Source organism: Leptonychotes weddellii, chromosome 9, assembly GCF_054177405.1.
Source record: "Leptonychotes weddellii isolate Sample4059 chromosome 9, ASM5417740v2, whole genome shotgun sequence".
Classification (NCBI taxonomy): Eukaryota; Metazoa; Chordata; class Mammalia; order Carnivora; family Phocidae; genus Leptonychotes; species Leptonychotes weddellii.
This window is the reverse complement of record NC_138377.1, coordinates 2,505,450-2,521,606: the sequence shown is the minus strand read 5'-3', so window position 1 is coordinate 2,521,606 and position 16,157 is coordinate 2,505,450. Positions and strand designations below refer to the sequence as shown.

The window sequence follows — 16,157 nt, the reverse complement described above, 5'->3', positions numbered from 1 at the left end:
ACAGGGGAGGCAGAACATCTCGCCAGATAAGATCCCGTGGTCCGCACTGAAGACCTTGATGGCCCAGTCCATCTATGGCGGACGAGTGGACAATGAGTTCGATCAGCGTCTGCTCAACACTTTCCTGGAGCGTCTGTTCACAACAAAGAGTTTTGATAGTGAATTTAAGCTGGCCTGCAAGGTTGATGGGCACAAAGACATTCAGATGCCGGATGGCATCAGGTACGAACGAGCCTGCCTCCCGTGACCTCGACCTTTGCCACACCAGGTACTTAACTGCATCAGGCACAATGGCATTTCCAAATGTGCTGGTTTTCCAGGAGAGAGGAGTTTGTCCAGTGGGTGGAGCTGCTCCCCGACACCCAGACGCCCTCCTGGCTGGGCCTGCCCAACAACGCCGAAAGAGTCCTACTCACCACCCAGGGTGGGTACTCCGCGCACCGGCCCCCGGGAGCCCCTCCCCGCCCCCCCTGCTGGCTCTTCCGCTGCTGACTCTGCCTCTCCTCGGGGTGGGGTGGAGTCAGGAAAGGAAAACAGTTGGTTGCAGTTGGCGTCTCTTCCACAGTTTATGCTCAGGTCATTGAGGTCTGAAAATTACATGTCCGTTTTCAGCGTACATTCAGGTATCGTTTCTTTTTTCTTAAAGAATTGAAAGGTGTCTGGTATTACGTGAGGTTTTAAAACCATTAGTTTTTATTAGAATATTTCTTAGGTTTTTCTTTTCCTTATGCTTTTTTTTCAAGACTATTCAAGAAGGCAGGGGTTTTCAGAGTGTGGTCCCCAGCCCAGCGGCATTAGCCGCCTTGGAATTTCCTATAAACGCAGATTCTGCCTCAGACACCTGAGTCCAAAGCCGGGGCCTGGCTGTCTGCCCAACAGGCACTCGGGTGGTGGCTGTGTCCGCGAGCTTGCACACCACTGATCTGACCCAGGCTTCTCTTTATGGGAGCCAGATTCGCCCAAACTCATGCAGCTGCTTGATCGGACAGTTCCTTCAGGCCCTCCCTTCAGCTCTGCACGAGAAGCCCTGGTTACAGCGCTTGCTCTCTGAGGACAACCTGGACTGCATGCCAGACCGCCCCCCTCTGTGAGGTGGCCGTCGTCCCCTAGGCCACCAAGACGAGAGGCTGGGCTGCCGGCCGTTGTGTTTGAGGTCTAGGTGCAGGGCAGGCTCCGGTGGGTCCAGGGCTGGGTGGGAGCACGCTCTTGTACAAAAGCCTGTACTGAGAAATCCTGTAGCGTCTTAACAGTGGTGACTGTCACCCCAGGTTGGCCCCCATGACAGGGGAATGGTGTGTAGGACTTGTCCCTCGCTCTAATAGCAGCTAGCTGCCTGGATTGGGCCGCTCAATACTGATGAGCCCCCAGACGTCACACCCCCTGCCCCCTTAGAGCATCCCTGAAGGCCTGGGCTGATGGCTGCTCCCCTCGGGAGGCCCTGACATTTGAGCCCACATGGGCCCCCAGTGCTGCTTGGGGACTTGACTTCCAGCACTCCCGGACCGGGTGAGGGACAGGATGAGGTCAGGCTTGCACAAGGCAGGGGTCGGTGTTTGAGGCAGAGCGGTGGGCGTGGGCAGCCCAGGACGCGGGGGGTTAACAGCGCAGTGGCCTCCCTGGCGGGAGCCTGGCCTGCCCCAGAGCCCAGCCCGATACGACCACGCGTGAATGCGGAGTCTTCGAGCAACCTCCCTCTTGTCTTTGCGCTCAGGCTGCTGGCTCAGGCCCAGTCGCCTCCGTCGGGTCGTAGTCTTCCTCTGTATTTGCCGCCTCACTTTCTGGCCTGGTGTTTTTTGTGCTTCAGAAACACGTCCCCCCGTGGAACCATGCAGGTGACACATTACGTGGCTTGTACACTCACGTTCTCTTTCCTCTGCCCTCCTGCCCGTCCCCCTCCCCGCGCCTCTGGTGGGCTTGCGGTCCAGGCGTGGACATGATCAGCAAGATGCTGAAGATGCAGATGCTGGAGGACGAGGACGACCTGGCCTACGCCGAGACTGAGAAGAAGGCGAGGACCGACTCCACGTCCGACGGGCGCCCCGCCTGGATGCGGACCCTGCACACCACCGCGTCCAACTGGCTGCACCTCATCCCGCAGACGCTGAGCCACCTCAAGCGGACGGTGGAGAACATCAAGGTGGCCGGGAGCGGGCAGGGCGGCCCCCGGGTGTCCACGGTCCTGGCGGGCTCAGGGTAGTCTCAGCCGGCGGGCATCTACGCCCAGGCTCCGGCACGAGGGCGGGCCTCTCGCGGGGGGTCCGTCTGCACGAGCGAGGTGAGGGAGTCCCCGAGGAAGCGGCGGCAGCTGTTCCTGCTCTTCGGGCAGGGTTCCCAGAGCGAGCGCGGGGGAAGCCGTGAGCCTCGGGCCGGGGCTGTGAGGTCCCGCTGGAGGAGGGGCTCTTCCTAAAGCCTCCTCTTCACTCGGGCTTTCTCGTCTCTTGGACAATCGTAGGATCCTCTGTTCAGGTTCTTTGAGAGAGAAGTGAAGATGGGAGCTAAGTTACTTCAGGACGTTCGCCAGGATCTGGCGGATGTCGTCCAAGTGTGTGAAGGGAAGAAGAAACAGACCAACTACCTGCGCACCCTTATAAACGAGCTGGTGAAAGGTACTGGCCCTCCCATGTCGCCCCCTCACTGCGCGGGGGGCACGTGGCCGCCGCTCTGCAGGGTCAGCGCATCCCTTCTGCGCCCGCGTCCCCCTGAGAGCAGCCGTGGGCCCTTCCCTGGGGGTCGGGCTCAGAAGGGCCCGAGAGGTTTTATTTGCTGATTCTCTGAACATTCATTAAATCTTTACAGTTTTTAGGGGGGCGGGCAGCACATTTAAAAGTGGGGCGCTTGAGGGCACCTGGGTGGCTCAGTCGGTTAAGCGACTGCCTTTGGCTCAGGTCATGATCCTGGAGTCCCGGGATCGAGTCCCACGTCGGGCTCCCTGCTCGGCAGGGAGTCTCCTTCTCCCTCTGACCCTCTCATGCGCTACCTCATTCTCTGTCTCAAATAAAATCTTTAAAAAATAAAATAAAATAAAAAAATAAAAGTGGGGCGCTTGAGTTTAGGAACAGAGAGCCCCCAGGGGTCTCCGATCCACCCTGAGAGCTGAATGGGGTGAGGCACAGCTGTTGTGTGAGGGGAGTTAGCCGCTGAGGCGTTCCTTGGGGGGGTGATTGGGGTCCTCCACACACCGCCCCCCCCCCCCAGTTACGCTGGACGGAGCAGATGCAGAGCTGGCGGCGGCCCATCCGGGACCTGCGAGGTGTGGTCAGGGAGGGAGGCGGGCGGAGCAGAGAAGCCGCCGAGCACTGACCCGTGTGTGCCTGGGAGTGGTCAGACCTGACGCTGCCTGGGGTCACCTTGCTTGCAGGCATCTTGCCTCGGAGCTGGTCCCACTACACCGTGCCCGCGGGCATGACCGTCATCCAGTGGGTGTCCGACTTCAGCGAGAGGGTCAAGCAGCTACAGAACATCTCCCAGGCGGCTGCGTCCGGCGGTGCTAAGGAGCTGAAGGTGGTGAAGGCCGCCCCTCGGGAGCCTGGGGGAGGGGCGGCACCCGGGAGCCCAGGGGACTAGCCCAGACCCCAGCGTGACCCGAGAGAAGGGGTGGTGCTCGCTCCTCACCGGGGGTCGCTGCTTCCACAGAACATCCACGTGTGTCTGGGCGGCCTGTTTGTCCCCGAGGCGTACATCACCGCCACCAGGCAGTACGTGGCCCAGGCCAACAGCTGGTCCCTGGAGGAGCTCTGCCTGGAAGTCAACGTCACCACCTCCCAGAGCGCCACTCTCGATGCCTGCAGTTTTGGGGTCACGGGTGAGTTGAGGTCCTCAGCCTCTCTGTCTGGGCTGCTCCCCGAGGCTCCCGGTCCCTGCACCTGGGCCTCCTCACGGGTGGCCCTGGTGGCCCTTCCGGCGTCGCTCCCGGCCAGGTGACGGAGTCACATGGCCGGTACCGCTGGTGACGGGCCCGGACTTCCTCCCGCAGGCCTGAAGCTTCAGGGGGCCACGTGCAGTAACAACAAGCTGTCGCTGTCCCACGCCATCTCCACGGTCCTTCCTCTGACGCAGCTGCGCTGGGTCAAGCAGACCAACGCCGAGAGAAAGGCTAACGTGGTAAGTGGCCCCTTCCGCCGTCTGGGGCCGGCGGGTGCCGTGTGCCTGAGCCGGCGGCGAGCGCCTGTCCTCTCCTCTAGGTGACCTTGCCCGTCTACCTGAACTTCACCCGGGCAGACCTCATCTTCACGGTCGACTTCGAGATCGCCACCAAGGAGGACCCGCGCAGCTTCTACGAGCGCGGCGTCGCCGTCCTCTGCACGGAGTGAGGCTCGCCTGCCCTGACCCCCGTCTCTAGTCGTAACTCCGTTTAACGTCTCTTCATCGTTCAACTGGTGCGAAGAAGCGGACTTGTCACAGGAGGGTCGTGGGTGTGCAGTCGGAGGAAGCGGAAGGCAGGCTGCCGGCCGCGACGGAAGCTGGAAGGACTCCGTGAGGTGCCTCAGGAGCGGCCCTAGCGCGGCGTGTTCGGGGAATAAAACACTAAGCACGACCCGGCCTCCTGCCTCTTCTGCGTCCGCTCCCCTCCCGGCGCCGAAACTCTGGGCCCGGGGGCCCTTCCCCCACGGAAACGAGCCCCAGGCCCTGACCGGGCGGCACGTGCGCCCTTGCGCGGAGGGCCTGGCCCCGGCGGCCGCCCATCCCGTGTCCCCCACATCCCAGGGCGGCAGCTGCTGACCGCCGGCTGTTCACACGCGTGTGGCCTCCCTGGGGAAACAAGTGTCTGGTCTTTGCCTTGTGGCGGCAGCCTGCGGTTGCTCAGCCACCGACCCGGCCTTAGCACAGACCCAGAGGTGAAAACCTGTTCTTCCTGCGGCTGCGCCCCACCCCCCCCAAGCCAGTGATGATCCAGGGCTGAGGGGGGGCTTAAGCTCCCACCCCTGCTCCCCACCCCAACCACCAGGTTCCAAACGTGCCCAGGGCCTGGGAGCCAGAGTCCGCCTCCTCCCCACCCAGTTCTGGAATGTTCTATCAGGAATCTAAATGTTTTTCTCAGAACCAGTAAGGATTCTTAGCTTTCCTGCAGCGAGATTCCTAAATGGGGCTGTAGGCTCTGAGAGCTGGGACCAGGCCTGGGAAGGAGGAGCAGGAGAACCCACAGCAAGGCCACCGTGGGCCTCTGTCCACCTACCTCCCGTGCCCAAGCATGGGTGAGGGTCCCGAGCACAGGAGGAAGGGTGCCATGGGTCGGGGGCAGAGAGTGCAGAGCAGGTTCCTGAACGGGTGGGGAGTGAGCAGAAGCCGCTGCAGCTACTGGACACCCAACACCTTGCCGGGGGGTGGGGGCAGGCCCCCCCCAGGTCTGGGAGGGAAGCTCCCCTGTCCCGGGCTTCCACGTCCGCCCCACAGGCGCGCCCGAGTCACCTACTTGCCGCCTCCTAAAGCCCCACGTGAATCAGTGCCCGGCTCCAGGGAGCCTCGCCCCCAATGAAGCTCAGCTCGTGGGCCTGAGGGACCCCCGCCTCTGGGGCCACCCATTCACCCTCCTGTTGGGGGGGCAGGCCGGACAGTGGCCGTAGTCCTCCTCATCCTCAGTGGGCAGAGCCCGCAGATGGGCCAGGGGGCCCCCGGGGCGTGAAGAGAACACCTGCGCCCAGGCCCGCTCCCCACCCCCCGCCCCTCCACCCCCCGCCCCTGCGCCCCGCCCACCGGGAGGAAGGAGCCGCTCTTGTCCTCTGGCAGGCTTCCCCTTTATTGGCCTGGAAACAGCGCGGTCGTGGGGCGAGTGGGCAGTGGGCACCTAGCGCTGCGCCAGACTCGTGCTCAGTTCACGCCTGCTAGGGAACAAAAGGCCCAGTGAGCAAAGCCCCAGCAACTGGGAAAAGGGTAAGAGCACCACCACCACCACCCTGTTATTTTTAACTGTCAGCACATCAAGACCATGGTCCTGCCAACAGCCAAACCAGCTGCTCAGAAAATCCTCACCTTGTACGGACGGGGACAGAGGAACGGAAATAGGGACGTCGTGCAGGGTGGCTTCTCAAGGTGCGGGGGCGGGGGACAGAGCAATTCACGGGAGAATCGGACACGCCCCTCCCGCTCCCCCCTCCACCCCTCTACCCCCACTCCCACCCCCAGAGCAAACATTCAGGTGGGGTGGACAACAATGGGCATCAGGAGTCAAGGTTTAAAAAAAAAAAAACAACACCAGCTCTACGGAAACTAAATACTTAGTAAAAAAACTCTCGGATTCAGGGGAGGTGGGCTCCATGAGAGCCACACAGGACCTTTCCTCAGTTGGAAACCCATTTTTAAGCAAAGCTGGTGGGCCCCCAGGTGTTCACTGTCTCAGACCCGAAAAGGGCAAGTGTTTCATGGAACCAAGTCCATCAGCGTCAGCTTTGGCCAAGGGGCTCCCCTCGGGGCATTAGCGCCCCTCCTGAGCTAACTGCTCACCTTGGTCTAGGCCACATACTGCTTCTTTCTCTTGTTTTTCTCAGGCTCTGCAAGTAAAAGTTCCAGTTTCCTCTTGGAGAGGGTGAGCTTGGGCCCCTTGTCCTTCTCGCTCCCGAGTCTGGGTGGCGGCCGCGCCGCTCTGGCTCGGCCCTGCGCGTGTCTGCCAGGCTCCGGGGGCCCCGCGGCCGGGACGATGGGGCCGGCTGCCCTGGGCCACCGGTCCTCCGCCATCCTCCCGTCCTCCGGCGACCCAGAGCGCCGGACTGCCCGCCCTCGGGCCTCAGGGCTGCTGGCCTCGGCGGGCTGCATATCCACGTCGTTGGCCTCCGGGGATGTGGGGCCCCAGCTGGCAGCTTTCAGGAGGAGGTCTGGGGCTTTTGACGAGAGAGGGTCTTCTAAGCTGACTTCTCCCGGACTCCCGCACCTGAGTGCGGGGGAAGGCACGGTCCCGTTCACGCCACCCGGAGAACAGTCGCTGAAGCTGGAGGCCGGACGACCGGGGGGATCTTCTGAATCGCCATCGAAAGGATCTAGAAACTGAGTGCAAAACTGTTTCTGAGCCAGTTAGCAATTTCTACCGGGATAAAGTACAACACACTCCTCACGTGCGCGAATTACTGCTTCCATCACTGACTCCACGGATCTGCCTTGCAAATGCCTCAGACAGGCGGCGCCTGGGGGGCACAGTCGGTTGAGCGCCCACTCTTGGTTTCGGTTCCAGTTGTGATCCCAGGGCCGTGGGATCGAGCCCCGCGACGGGCTCCGCACTCAGAGCAGAGTCGGCTTGTCTCCCTCTCCCTTCCCTAACCCTAACCCCCCCAGTAAATAAATCTTTAATGCATTAGACAAATAGCCCCTCACATCCAAAAAGCCCAAGAGTCTGCCATCACTGGGGGCCCAATCTGGGTCCCATCACTTAAAGCCCTCGTCCCAGAGCTGGGCACCGGCCCGCCAGTGGGGAGTCTGAACTCACTTCCTCCCAACATCCGGCTCCTGGCTCGCCCCACCCCTCCCTGAACGGGTGTGCACAAACGTGCCCCTCACTGCGCCCCACACACAGCTGCCCCAGCGGCCTGCAGAGGCTGAACTGAGCCTTCAGGTGCGGGGTTCACGGTTTTCAAAGGTGCCCGTGGGCTGTGCCCCTTGTCTGAGCACCAGGCGTGGGTCGTACAGCCCATCCTCCATGGCAGCCTCTTACCTCTGTGACCGCTGGCCGAGGGGCCCGTGGAGCTTTCTGGACCTCGAGTCCCACGGCTCCTCGCCCCTGACCTTGTACCCGAATTTCCTAGCTCTCACTCCAGCTTTTCCCCTTCCTGCGTCAGTGCTCTTGACCGAGCAGCTCCGGCAGCAAAGGTCTCCAGGGACGTCTGAGTCCCCGCAACCGACCGCTGTCCCTTCCTGTGCTAACCGTGGGGAGCTGCACCCCGCCAACTTCCAGTCCCAGCTTCAGACCTCCTCCCAGATACGCTAAGGGCCCCGAGAAGACCAGGAACCTGTCGGGTCGGCCTCCGGGGATGTGGGGCCCCAGCGGGCGGGGATGACCGGGCTTCACACCTCATAGAGCCACAGGCCGAAAGGGCCCAGGGCTGAGCCAGGGCAGGGACCCCAGCGTCACCTCACGTGGGCGCTCATTTCTTCCGTGGGCAGGCGACACGGTTACGTATGCCCCCCCGCAAAAAGGTAAAAATGAAAAATAGTTTCACACCATAATCTGAAGGCAACTCTAATATTTCAGATTCAGAAACTGGCAGAATCGTTGGACTTCACGGAGCCAGCCGTGTGACCCGACTGCACAGCGGTCAGCAGCCCTGCGAGGCCTCGAGGCCCACCCTCGGGGTGCATGTGGGGGAGGGCAAGGGGCTCACCCTGCAAATAAGCCAACAGTGTCCGTCCTTGTGGACCGAGAGAGGCCCGGCAGGACAGGCATTCACCGGCCACAAGAGCTGGGGTTAGAACCTCACCCGGAGGCTCAAAACTCCGTGAGACCAGGTGTTAACTACACCCGGCTCCTTGATTTTTTAATTTGGATTGCGGTTAATGTTGAGGGGCCACTGGCCAGCTCACTGGGGGGAGCCTACGGCTCTTGATCTTGGGGTCGGGAGTTCAAGCCCCACATTGGGTGTGGAGATGACTTAAAATCTTTTGGGGCGCCTGAGTGGCTCAGTCGTTAAGCATCTGCCTTTGGCTCAGGTCATGGTCCCAGGGTCCTGGGGTCGAGCCCCACATCGGGCTCCCTGCTCCGCGGGGAGTCTGCTTCCCCCTCTCCCACTCCCCCTGCTTGTGTTCCCTCTCTCGCTGTCTCTCTCTGCTAAATAAATTAAATATTTTTAAAAATAAATAAATAATAAAATATTTTGGGGCACCTGGGAGGCTCAGTTAGTTGAGCATCTGACTCTTGATTTCAGCTCAGATCATGATCTCAGGGTCATGAGATCGAGCCTCGTGCCAGCTCTGTGCTCAGCAGGGAGTCTGCTTGAGACTCTCTCCCTGCCCCCCCACCCGCTTGCGTGCACACACACACACACACACTCTCTAAAAATGAATAAGTCTTTTTAAAAAATAAAATGGATTCTTTAAAAAATAATAAATTAATTTTGAGTTTAAATTTTGAGTTTAAATAATTGCAAACTTATGGTCTCGTCAATTTTCCAGGCAAACTACTTTGAGTCTTTTTCTTATTTAAAAAATCTGAGGGGCGCCCGGGTGGCTCATTTGGTTAAGCAACTGCCTTTGGCTCAGGTCATGATCCTGGAGTCCCTGGATCGAGTCCCACATCGAGCTCCCTGCTCAGCGGGGAGTCTGCTTCTCCCTCTCCCACTCCCCCAGCACGTGTTCTCTCTCTCCCCCAAATAAAATCTTTAAAAAAATGTTTTTTGAAAAAGGAAAAATCAATTTAAATATCAAAGTGAAGCCTCTTCTAAAATACAGTAACTCCAGTCTTTCCCTGCAGAAAAGAGCATAGACAGCAGGCCCCAAACCACTCTCCTTGGAAAGGCCGACTTGCAAGATTGGCCCCTGGCTGGTTCTGGGGACTTGGATTCAGGGACGAATCCACCACCCCTAAATGAGGAGAGTGGTGGCTGGCTCATTTTGTCACGTACCTCTCTCCAGATACCTTCAATTAAGTCCATGTGGTTCTTTTTGTGATTGGCCTGGGGAAGTTAAAAAAAAAAAAAGGCTGAATAATCCTTTCTAGAAAGGCAGGCAGGCAGATAGCCGCTCAGTGTCCAAGGGCCAGGGACCGAGGGAACCCACTCTAGCAGTTCCCGCCACACCGGGACCCTCAGAGGCTGGCAGCCCTTGGGGGTGGGCAAGAAGCACCTCCTCGGTTTGAGGGACTAAAATGCAAACCTGGCCACCATGAATAGGAAAAGTAGAACCAGGAATGTGGCAAGGAGGCAGATTCAGCAGCTGGATGTGATCCCCTTCACATCAGGGATGGAGAACCCTGCACTCGTTCTAAACCCAAAGCCAGAAGATCACGGGAGATCCTAGATCATCCATCCTAACCCCTTCCTTTACAGAGGCTGAGGCAAGACAACGGCCAGGCCTTGCTAGGGGGCCCTCCAAGAACCCGGGGCTGGTATCAGATGTTCTAGAAACCCTCCCCACTAATCCCAGGCTGCTGGGGGAAAGCAGATCTTTTTTCTTGATCAAAAGACAGGAATTTAGGGCACCTGGGTGGCTCAGTTGGTTGAGCTACTGCCTTCGGCTCAGGTCATGATCCTGGAGTTCCGGGATCGAGTCCCGCATCCGGCTCCCTGCTCGGCGGGGAGTCTGCTTCTCCCTCTGACCCTCCCCCCTCTCATGTGCTCTCTCTCATATAAATAAATAAAATCTTAAAAAAAAAAAAAAAAAAAAAGACAGGAATTTGAACATGTCTACTTGACGGGAAGAAAGCCCCATAAAGATTTTGCCAAGAACCACCACTGAGACTACTATTTCCGAGGACGGGTGCGGGCCAAGAGCCAGGATGCCTGGTCTGGGACTCGCAGGGTCTCCCCGCCCTGCCCGCCCCGGCCCGGCGCCACCAGGAGGGCAAGGGGCAGCCTGGGGGGAGCACCTTGAAGCGATGGAGTGTGGTTCTCTGCCTCTTCCCGAAGCCGGCCCAGGCGCTGGCGGAGCTGAACGCTGCCCTGATGCAGGCGGGTCGGCCGCGCCTCAGGCCCGCCATGGCTGGGGGGCGGGTTAGGATGGACTTTTCACTTCACTGAAAAACATCAAGTTCACCGGGACAAAGCACAAGTGGCTGGGGTGGGGGAGGGCAGCCCCCCAGGGCAGGTGGCGGTGGGAGGGCGTCTCCGGGAGCTGGCCGGCCCTCGGGATGCGTTTGTCCAAGTCAGAGCTACACAGGGGTGAATTGTCCTGCGGGTTCTGCCTCGCCTAGACCAATCTAGGGGGTTCTCAAAAAATGTTTTCGTTAACCCCGGGCAGCGTGGGAGTCCAGCCCGCGAGCATTACATCAGTGTGGGAAAAGTCCTGTGTACCCAGAAGCTCCGCCTTACACGAGCTCAGTGGAAAGGTCACACATTCATTGAGCCTGAAAGTTCCAGACTGGAACCCACCCACCCAGCTCAAATGTCCTCCCCCTTTATTCTAACAGATGAAACATGTGAGCCCAGGATGGGGACTGACTTACTCCCTCAAGGGGACAGAAACACAGGAAGCTTCCCCGCCCCCCCAAGAGTGAGGTTTAAAAAAAAAAAAGCAACATGCAGGGGCGCCTGGGTGGCTCAGTCGTTAAGCATCTGCCTTCGGCTCAGGTCATGATCCCAGGGTCCTGGGATGGAGCCCCGCATCGGGCTCCCTGCTCCGTGGGAAGCCTGCTTCTCCCTCTCCCACTCCCCCTGCTTGTGTTCCCTCTCTAGCTGTGTCTCTGTCAAATAAATAAAATAATTTAAAATATGCACCCCCTCCCAAAAAAAAATATGCACCCAAAGGAGAGAGAGACCATCCACTCTTAAAAAAAAACAAAACAAAAACACCCAGAGCTTGAGACCGTGAACCTACCTCCGTGGACTTTCATGTCACTTGTTTTCCTCAAGAATCCTCGTGGGAAGGAACGCGCCAGGCCCTGAGGGGAAGTGTCAGTCACAAACATTGCCCACCTCCCCACTGCTGTCAACCCCGCTTTCCCAAACTGGGCTCCATGGAACACCAGTTCCAGGCAAAGGGCAGAGAAATAGGAAAGGGTATAAACCAGACCCCAAAGCACAATACACATTAGCATTTTAAAGGCTAGAAAGGTTCCCAGCAAAAACCAAAACTTTTTTTTTCAGTATTGACTTCATTCAGATTTCATTAGTTTTCTTTTTTTTTAATTTTTTTAAAGATTTTTTTTTTTTTTTTATTCATGAGAGACAGAGCGAGAGAGAAAGGCAGAGGGAGAAGCAGGCTCCCAAGGAGCAGGGAGCCCGATGCAGGACTCGATCCCAGGACCCTGAGATCATGACCTGAGCCGAAGGCAGACACTTAACCATCTGAGCCACCCAGGCGCCCCAGATTTCATTAGTTTTCACCAAGTGTCCTTTTTCTGCCCCAGGATCTCATCCAAGACCCCACCTTCCATGTAGCTGCCAAGTCTGCTCAGGCTCCTCCGGGCTGTGACAGTTTCCCAGGCTTTCCTGGCTTTCGCTGACCTTGACGGTCCCGAGGACCATCGGGATTGGTCTGATGATTTTCTTATGAACACACGAGGGCGATGGATTTGGGGAGCACGCCCACACAGGGGATGTGCCCTTCTCATCACAAGGGGATCGCCGTGAAGGTTGACAGGTGAACTTTTCCCCACCCGGCCCACCCACTCCTCCTCGGAAGTTGTCTTGCGGTGCCGCCCACACTCAAGGAGGGAGGTTTACGCTGACTGCCCAGACAGGGAGCGTGTTTGGAAATCCCTCGGCCTGGGAGACTTTTCTCCCTATTTACTGATTTAGCCAATCATTCACTTGTATCAGGGTGGACTCACATTTATTTTATACTTGAGTTATAATAAATACATGATTTGTAGGGGGGGCTGCTCCTGGCTGGCTCGGCCAGTAGGGTGTGAGACTCTTGATCTCGGGGTTGTGTGTTCAAGCCCCACACTGGGTGTAGAGAGTAGTTTAAAAAATAAAATATTAATAAATAAATACTACATTATTTTGTTCCACTTTCGGCTGGAACTTGTTCGGCCGGCTCCTATGCTCCGTGACATGTCCAAACCAACTTAATTTTGATCTCCAAAGGAATACATCCTGTGAGTTTCTTAGTACTCTCTCTAGGCCAAGTTCAGATAAAAGTCGCCCAAAAGTGAAATTATAACAAGGAGAGGAATCTGACCCCTATATTCTCCTCACTTTCCCTGCCAGACGTATGGGCCAGGATCAGGGCCAACCCCACATTTTCTAGAGCAGGTGGTTGGCAGAGGTTAAAGGTTTCTTTTCTTTCTTTTTTTATTTTATTATTTCTTTCTTTCTTTATTTGTCAGAGAGAGAGAGAGAGAGAGGGAGTGCATGAGAAGCGGGAGCGGCAGAGGGAGAGGGAGAAGCAGGCTCCCCGCAAGCAGGGAGCCCGATGCAGGGCTCAATCCCAGGACCCTGGGATCATGACCTGAGCTGAAGGCAGATGTTTAACCATCTGAGCCACCCAGATGCCCCTTAAATACTTTTTTTAAAAAAAGGATTTATTTATTTATTTGGGGGGGAGCGAGAGGGAGAGAAGTAGACTCCCAGAGAGAATGGGATCCCGCGACCCTGAGATCATGACCTGAGCCAAAATCAAGAGTCAGACATTTGACTAACTGAGCCACCCAGGTGTCCCTCTTATATACTTTTTAATAAAAAGGTATTTTATGCATGTGGTTAAAAAACAACTATTAGGGGCGCCTGGGTGGCTCAGTCATCAAGCGTCTGCGTTTGGCTCAGGTCATGATCCCGGGGTCCTGGGATCGAGCCCCGCATCGGGCTCCCTGCTCGGCGGGAAGCCTGCTTCTCCCTCTCCCACTCCCCCTGCTTGTGTTCCTGCTCTCGCTATGTCTGTTAAATAAATAAATAAAATAAAATAAAATAAAATAAAATAAAATAAAATAAAATAAAATAAAATAAACAACTATTAAACAAAATACAATAAACACGAGGTTCCCCAGACCCCACCATGGGCCACCTTGTGAGGCCCCAGGACCTGCTGTGCGGATCCACACACAGGCTTCTTCCTACTCCCTTGTCCACAAACATTTACACCTGGAGAGGCAGGGATCTAACTCGTGAACTATTTGCACCCAAGATGTAAGGCATAGAACCTCCCCCCTCCCCGCTGGCCCAGGCTGCACCTGCTTGCCCCGTTCCCCAGCTCCAGGACAGAAGCTCAGGATTCCAGGGGAGGGTGCTGGGCTTGGTCCCAAAAGGCCTTCTTGCCACAAAGCTGGGAGAATGTTAGCCCATCCCCTCACGCTGCATGTTTGAAATTTTCCTAATGAAGAGCTTAGAAGTCGCCACCTCTGCCCTGAGAGCCACCAGATCTCTCCTTCAAGCGGGTCCTGTCTGTTAAGCTCTAACCCTGAGTGCACAGCCCACCCAGCATCTGCCCAGCTGCACACTCACACCCACATGCACACATGCACGTGCCCTGTACCCACATCACCTGGCCCCAAGACCGCCCCGCTCCCCCAGCCTCTGGTGACTCTGGTTTCCAGCTCCCAGCTCCACACCTCTGCGTCCCGCTGCCTGGCCTCCCCTGGGGTCTCTAACAGGTTCTTCCAACTTGACTTGTCCAAGGTCAGACGGCTGATCTTCCCCAGACCTGCCCACTACAGCCCTCCAGGGCCAACGCAGGGCCATTCCACGAATCTTGTTGCTCAAGCTAAAAAAAATCTTCACATCACCCCAATTCCCCTTCTTCCAAACTCCACATCCAGTTGATCAGCCACGTTGACTCCACCTTCCAGGGGAGCCCAGAATCCCACTGCTTCTCCCCACTTCCTCTACCCAGAGCAATGCGGTTAGAGCTTAGCTAGAACCATACTGTACCCCATCAGCACCCCACCTCCCTGTCCCCATCCCTCCTCTGCCCACCCACCCCTCCAGAGCTGGGGGTCCCACCACAAGGGCTGAGCCTCCTTGCCCACCACAGCCGGTCTGTTCCTCACTTCAAACCTGTCTTTACACTAAGGCCACCCTCCCACCTCATACGGCCGTTTCTCACAGGTGCACAGCACCCTGCCCACTGCATTTTTCTCCGTGGTCCTCAGCATGCTCCAGTGATCTCTGGGATCCACAGCCCCTTTCAAGGGACTCACTCCATTGCCTGGGCTTTTGGCTTCTCTGTCCACAGCTGTGTCCCCAAAGCCTGGCCCAGCACTGAGCATGAAGCTGATGCTCAATAGCTCTTTCCGGGATGCATGCGTGCATTCCACAGACCCCCTCACCCACTACATCCCAAGCCAAATGCATCCCCCACCCTGAGATGTGCGCCTGCGTTTGCAGCCTCCACCTCAGCTCCACCGTGCACTAAGACTCTCCTCCCTATCCCAAACCAGAAACCAGATTCCAGGTACCGACTGCCAGATGGGGCGAAGAGCCAATGTGGTAATTTGACATTTGTTACAAGTTGAACATCTGACCAATTTCCCTAACAAAGCTTTAACATTTTCCCTTTGTACGTAGATTGTTTGGGTGCTTTAAGAAAACACTGGATAATAAATAGCAACACTTTTTTTTTTTTTTTTAGATCATAAAGTGAAATGCCTGCCAACAGGGGAGGAAGAGGAAAAAGATGATGGGCCAATTCCTTCCCCAAACGGTCCACAGCCCCAGAGACCGGGGTGACTTCCTCTATTCTCCAGGCCCAAGACTCCTTAACCTTAGTTTCCAGCTCCCTGGGACCTGCCCCAGCCCTTTGTCATTCCAGCCCTGGAACCATGCCCAGGAAGAGTGGCCCTGGGGGGGGGTGGCGGGGGGACAAGCCAGCTCCCCAGCTGAATGGAGCTGCATCTGAAGGTGCCTACCTGGAATCCAGGAGCATCCAGGAGTGGGGGGCTGCAAATGGAAAGTGGAGGTGAAGTCCAGAAAGCCAGCTTCCAAGAGGGGAGCCTTGCCGAGAGACGCTGTTCTGCAGGAAGGAAGAACAGAGCACAAGCAAAAAGATCTTTTGACAAAGAGGATCTTATCAAGTCTACTCTCAAGATCTAGACAAAAGGGAGAAAAATATGGTGAGCTGTCTTCCCCTCTTCCCCCCCCACGGATGTCAGAATTCAGAATGGGTTTGCTCTAAGTTAACTGATCTCCGTACTTAAGTCAATTTTGCATTTCTGCTTTAAAGGAAAAACATGTTTAAAAAGTTCTCTCTTGGGGCACCTGGGTGGTTCAGTCAGTTAAGTGTATGCCTTTGGCTCAGGTCATGATCCTGGGGTCCTGGGAATTGAGCTCAGCGGGGAGTCTGCTTCTCCTTCTCCCTCTGCCCCTCCCCCCTGCTCCTGTACGCTCTAACAAAATCCATAAAAAAATGTTCTCAAAAAAAAAAAGTTCTCTCTTAGGGGCGCCCGGGGGGCTCAGTCAGTTAGGCGGCTGCCTTCAGCTCAGGTCATGATCCTAGGGTCCTGGGATCGAGCCCCGCATCAGTCTCCCTGCTCCTGGGGAGTCTGCTTCTCCCTCTCCTGCTCCCCCTGCTTGTGCGTGCGCTCTCTCTCTCTCTGTCAAATAAATAATTTTTTTTTAAAGATTTTATTTATTTGACAGAGAGAGACA

At 56.8% G+C, this 16,157-nt stretch overlaps 2 protein-coding genes across 3 annotated transcripts in view; one reads left to right on the top strand and one right to left on the bottom strand.

Annotated features, from left to right (window-relative positions):
* DYNC1H1 (dynein cytoplasmic 1 heavy chain 1) overlaps positions 1–4,534 on the top strand; it is a 36,580-nt gene extending 32,046 nt beyond the window's left edge. Inside the window, exons 56-63 of the mRNA XM_081829731.1 lie at positions 5–222; positions 321–424; positions 1,926–2,137; positions 2,453–2,606; positions 3,359–3,501; positions 3,634–3,802; positions 3,974–4,101; positions 4,182–4,534. Coding sequence (XP_081685857.1) covers positions 5–222; positions 321–424; positions 1,926–2,137; positions 2,453–2,606; positions 3,359–3,501; positions 3,634–3,802; positions 3,974–4,101; positions 4,182–4,310 — 1,257 coding nt within the window. The 3' untranslated portion in view covers positions 4,311–4,534. The remainder of the gene's footprint in view (positions 1–4; positions 223–320; positions 425–1,925; positions 2,138–2,452; positions 2,607–3,358; positions 3,502–3,633; positions 3,803–3,973; positions 4,102–4,181) is intronic.
* Positions 4,535–5,698: 1,164 nt separating this feature from the next.
* Positions 5,699–15,953, bottom strand: LOC115943203 (uncharacterized). Of its 2 annotated transcripts, none has more exons than XM_081829898.1 (6): positions 15,419–15,953; positions 11,449–11,512; positions 10,502–10,648; positions 9,540–9,590; positions 6,439–6,975; positions 5,699–5,819 (listed from the first exon to the last, which is right to left on the bottom strand). In XM_081829898.1, exons 3-5 carry the CDS (start codon positions 10,610–10,612, stop codon positions 6,445–6,447), a joined length of 693 nt encoding a protein of 230 aa, XP_081686024.1. In that variant the 5' UTR covers positions 10,613–10,648; positions 11,449–11,512; positions 15,419–15,953; the 3' UTR covers positions 5,699–5,819; positions 6,439–6,444. The 2 variants fall into 2 exon arrangements, with proteins under 2 accessions (XP_081686024.1, XP_081686023.1); XM_081829897.1 differs by having other exon boundaries at positions 5,699–5,816; positions 15,419–15,952.
* Between the last annotated feature and the right edge of the window lie 204 nt (positions 15,954–16,157).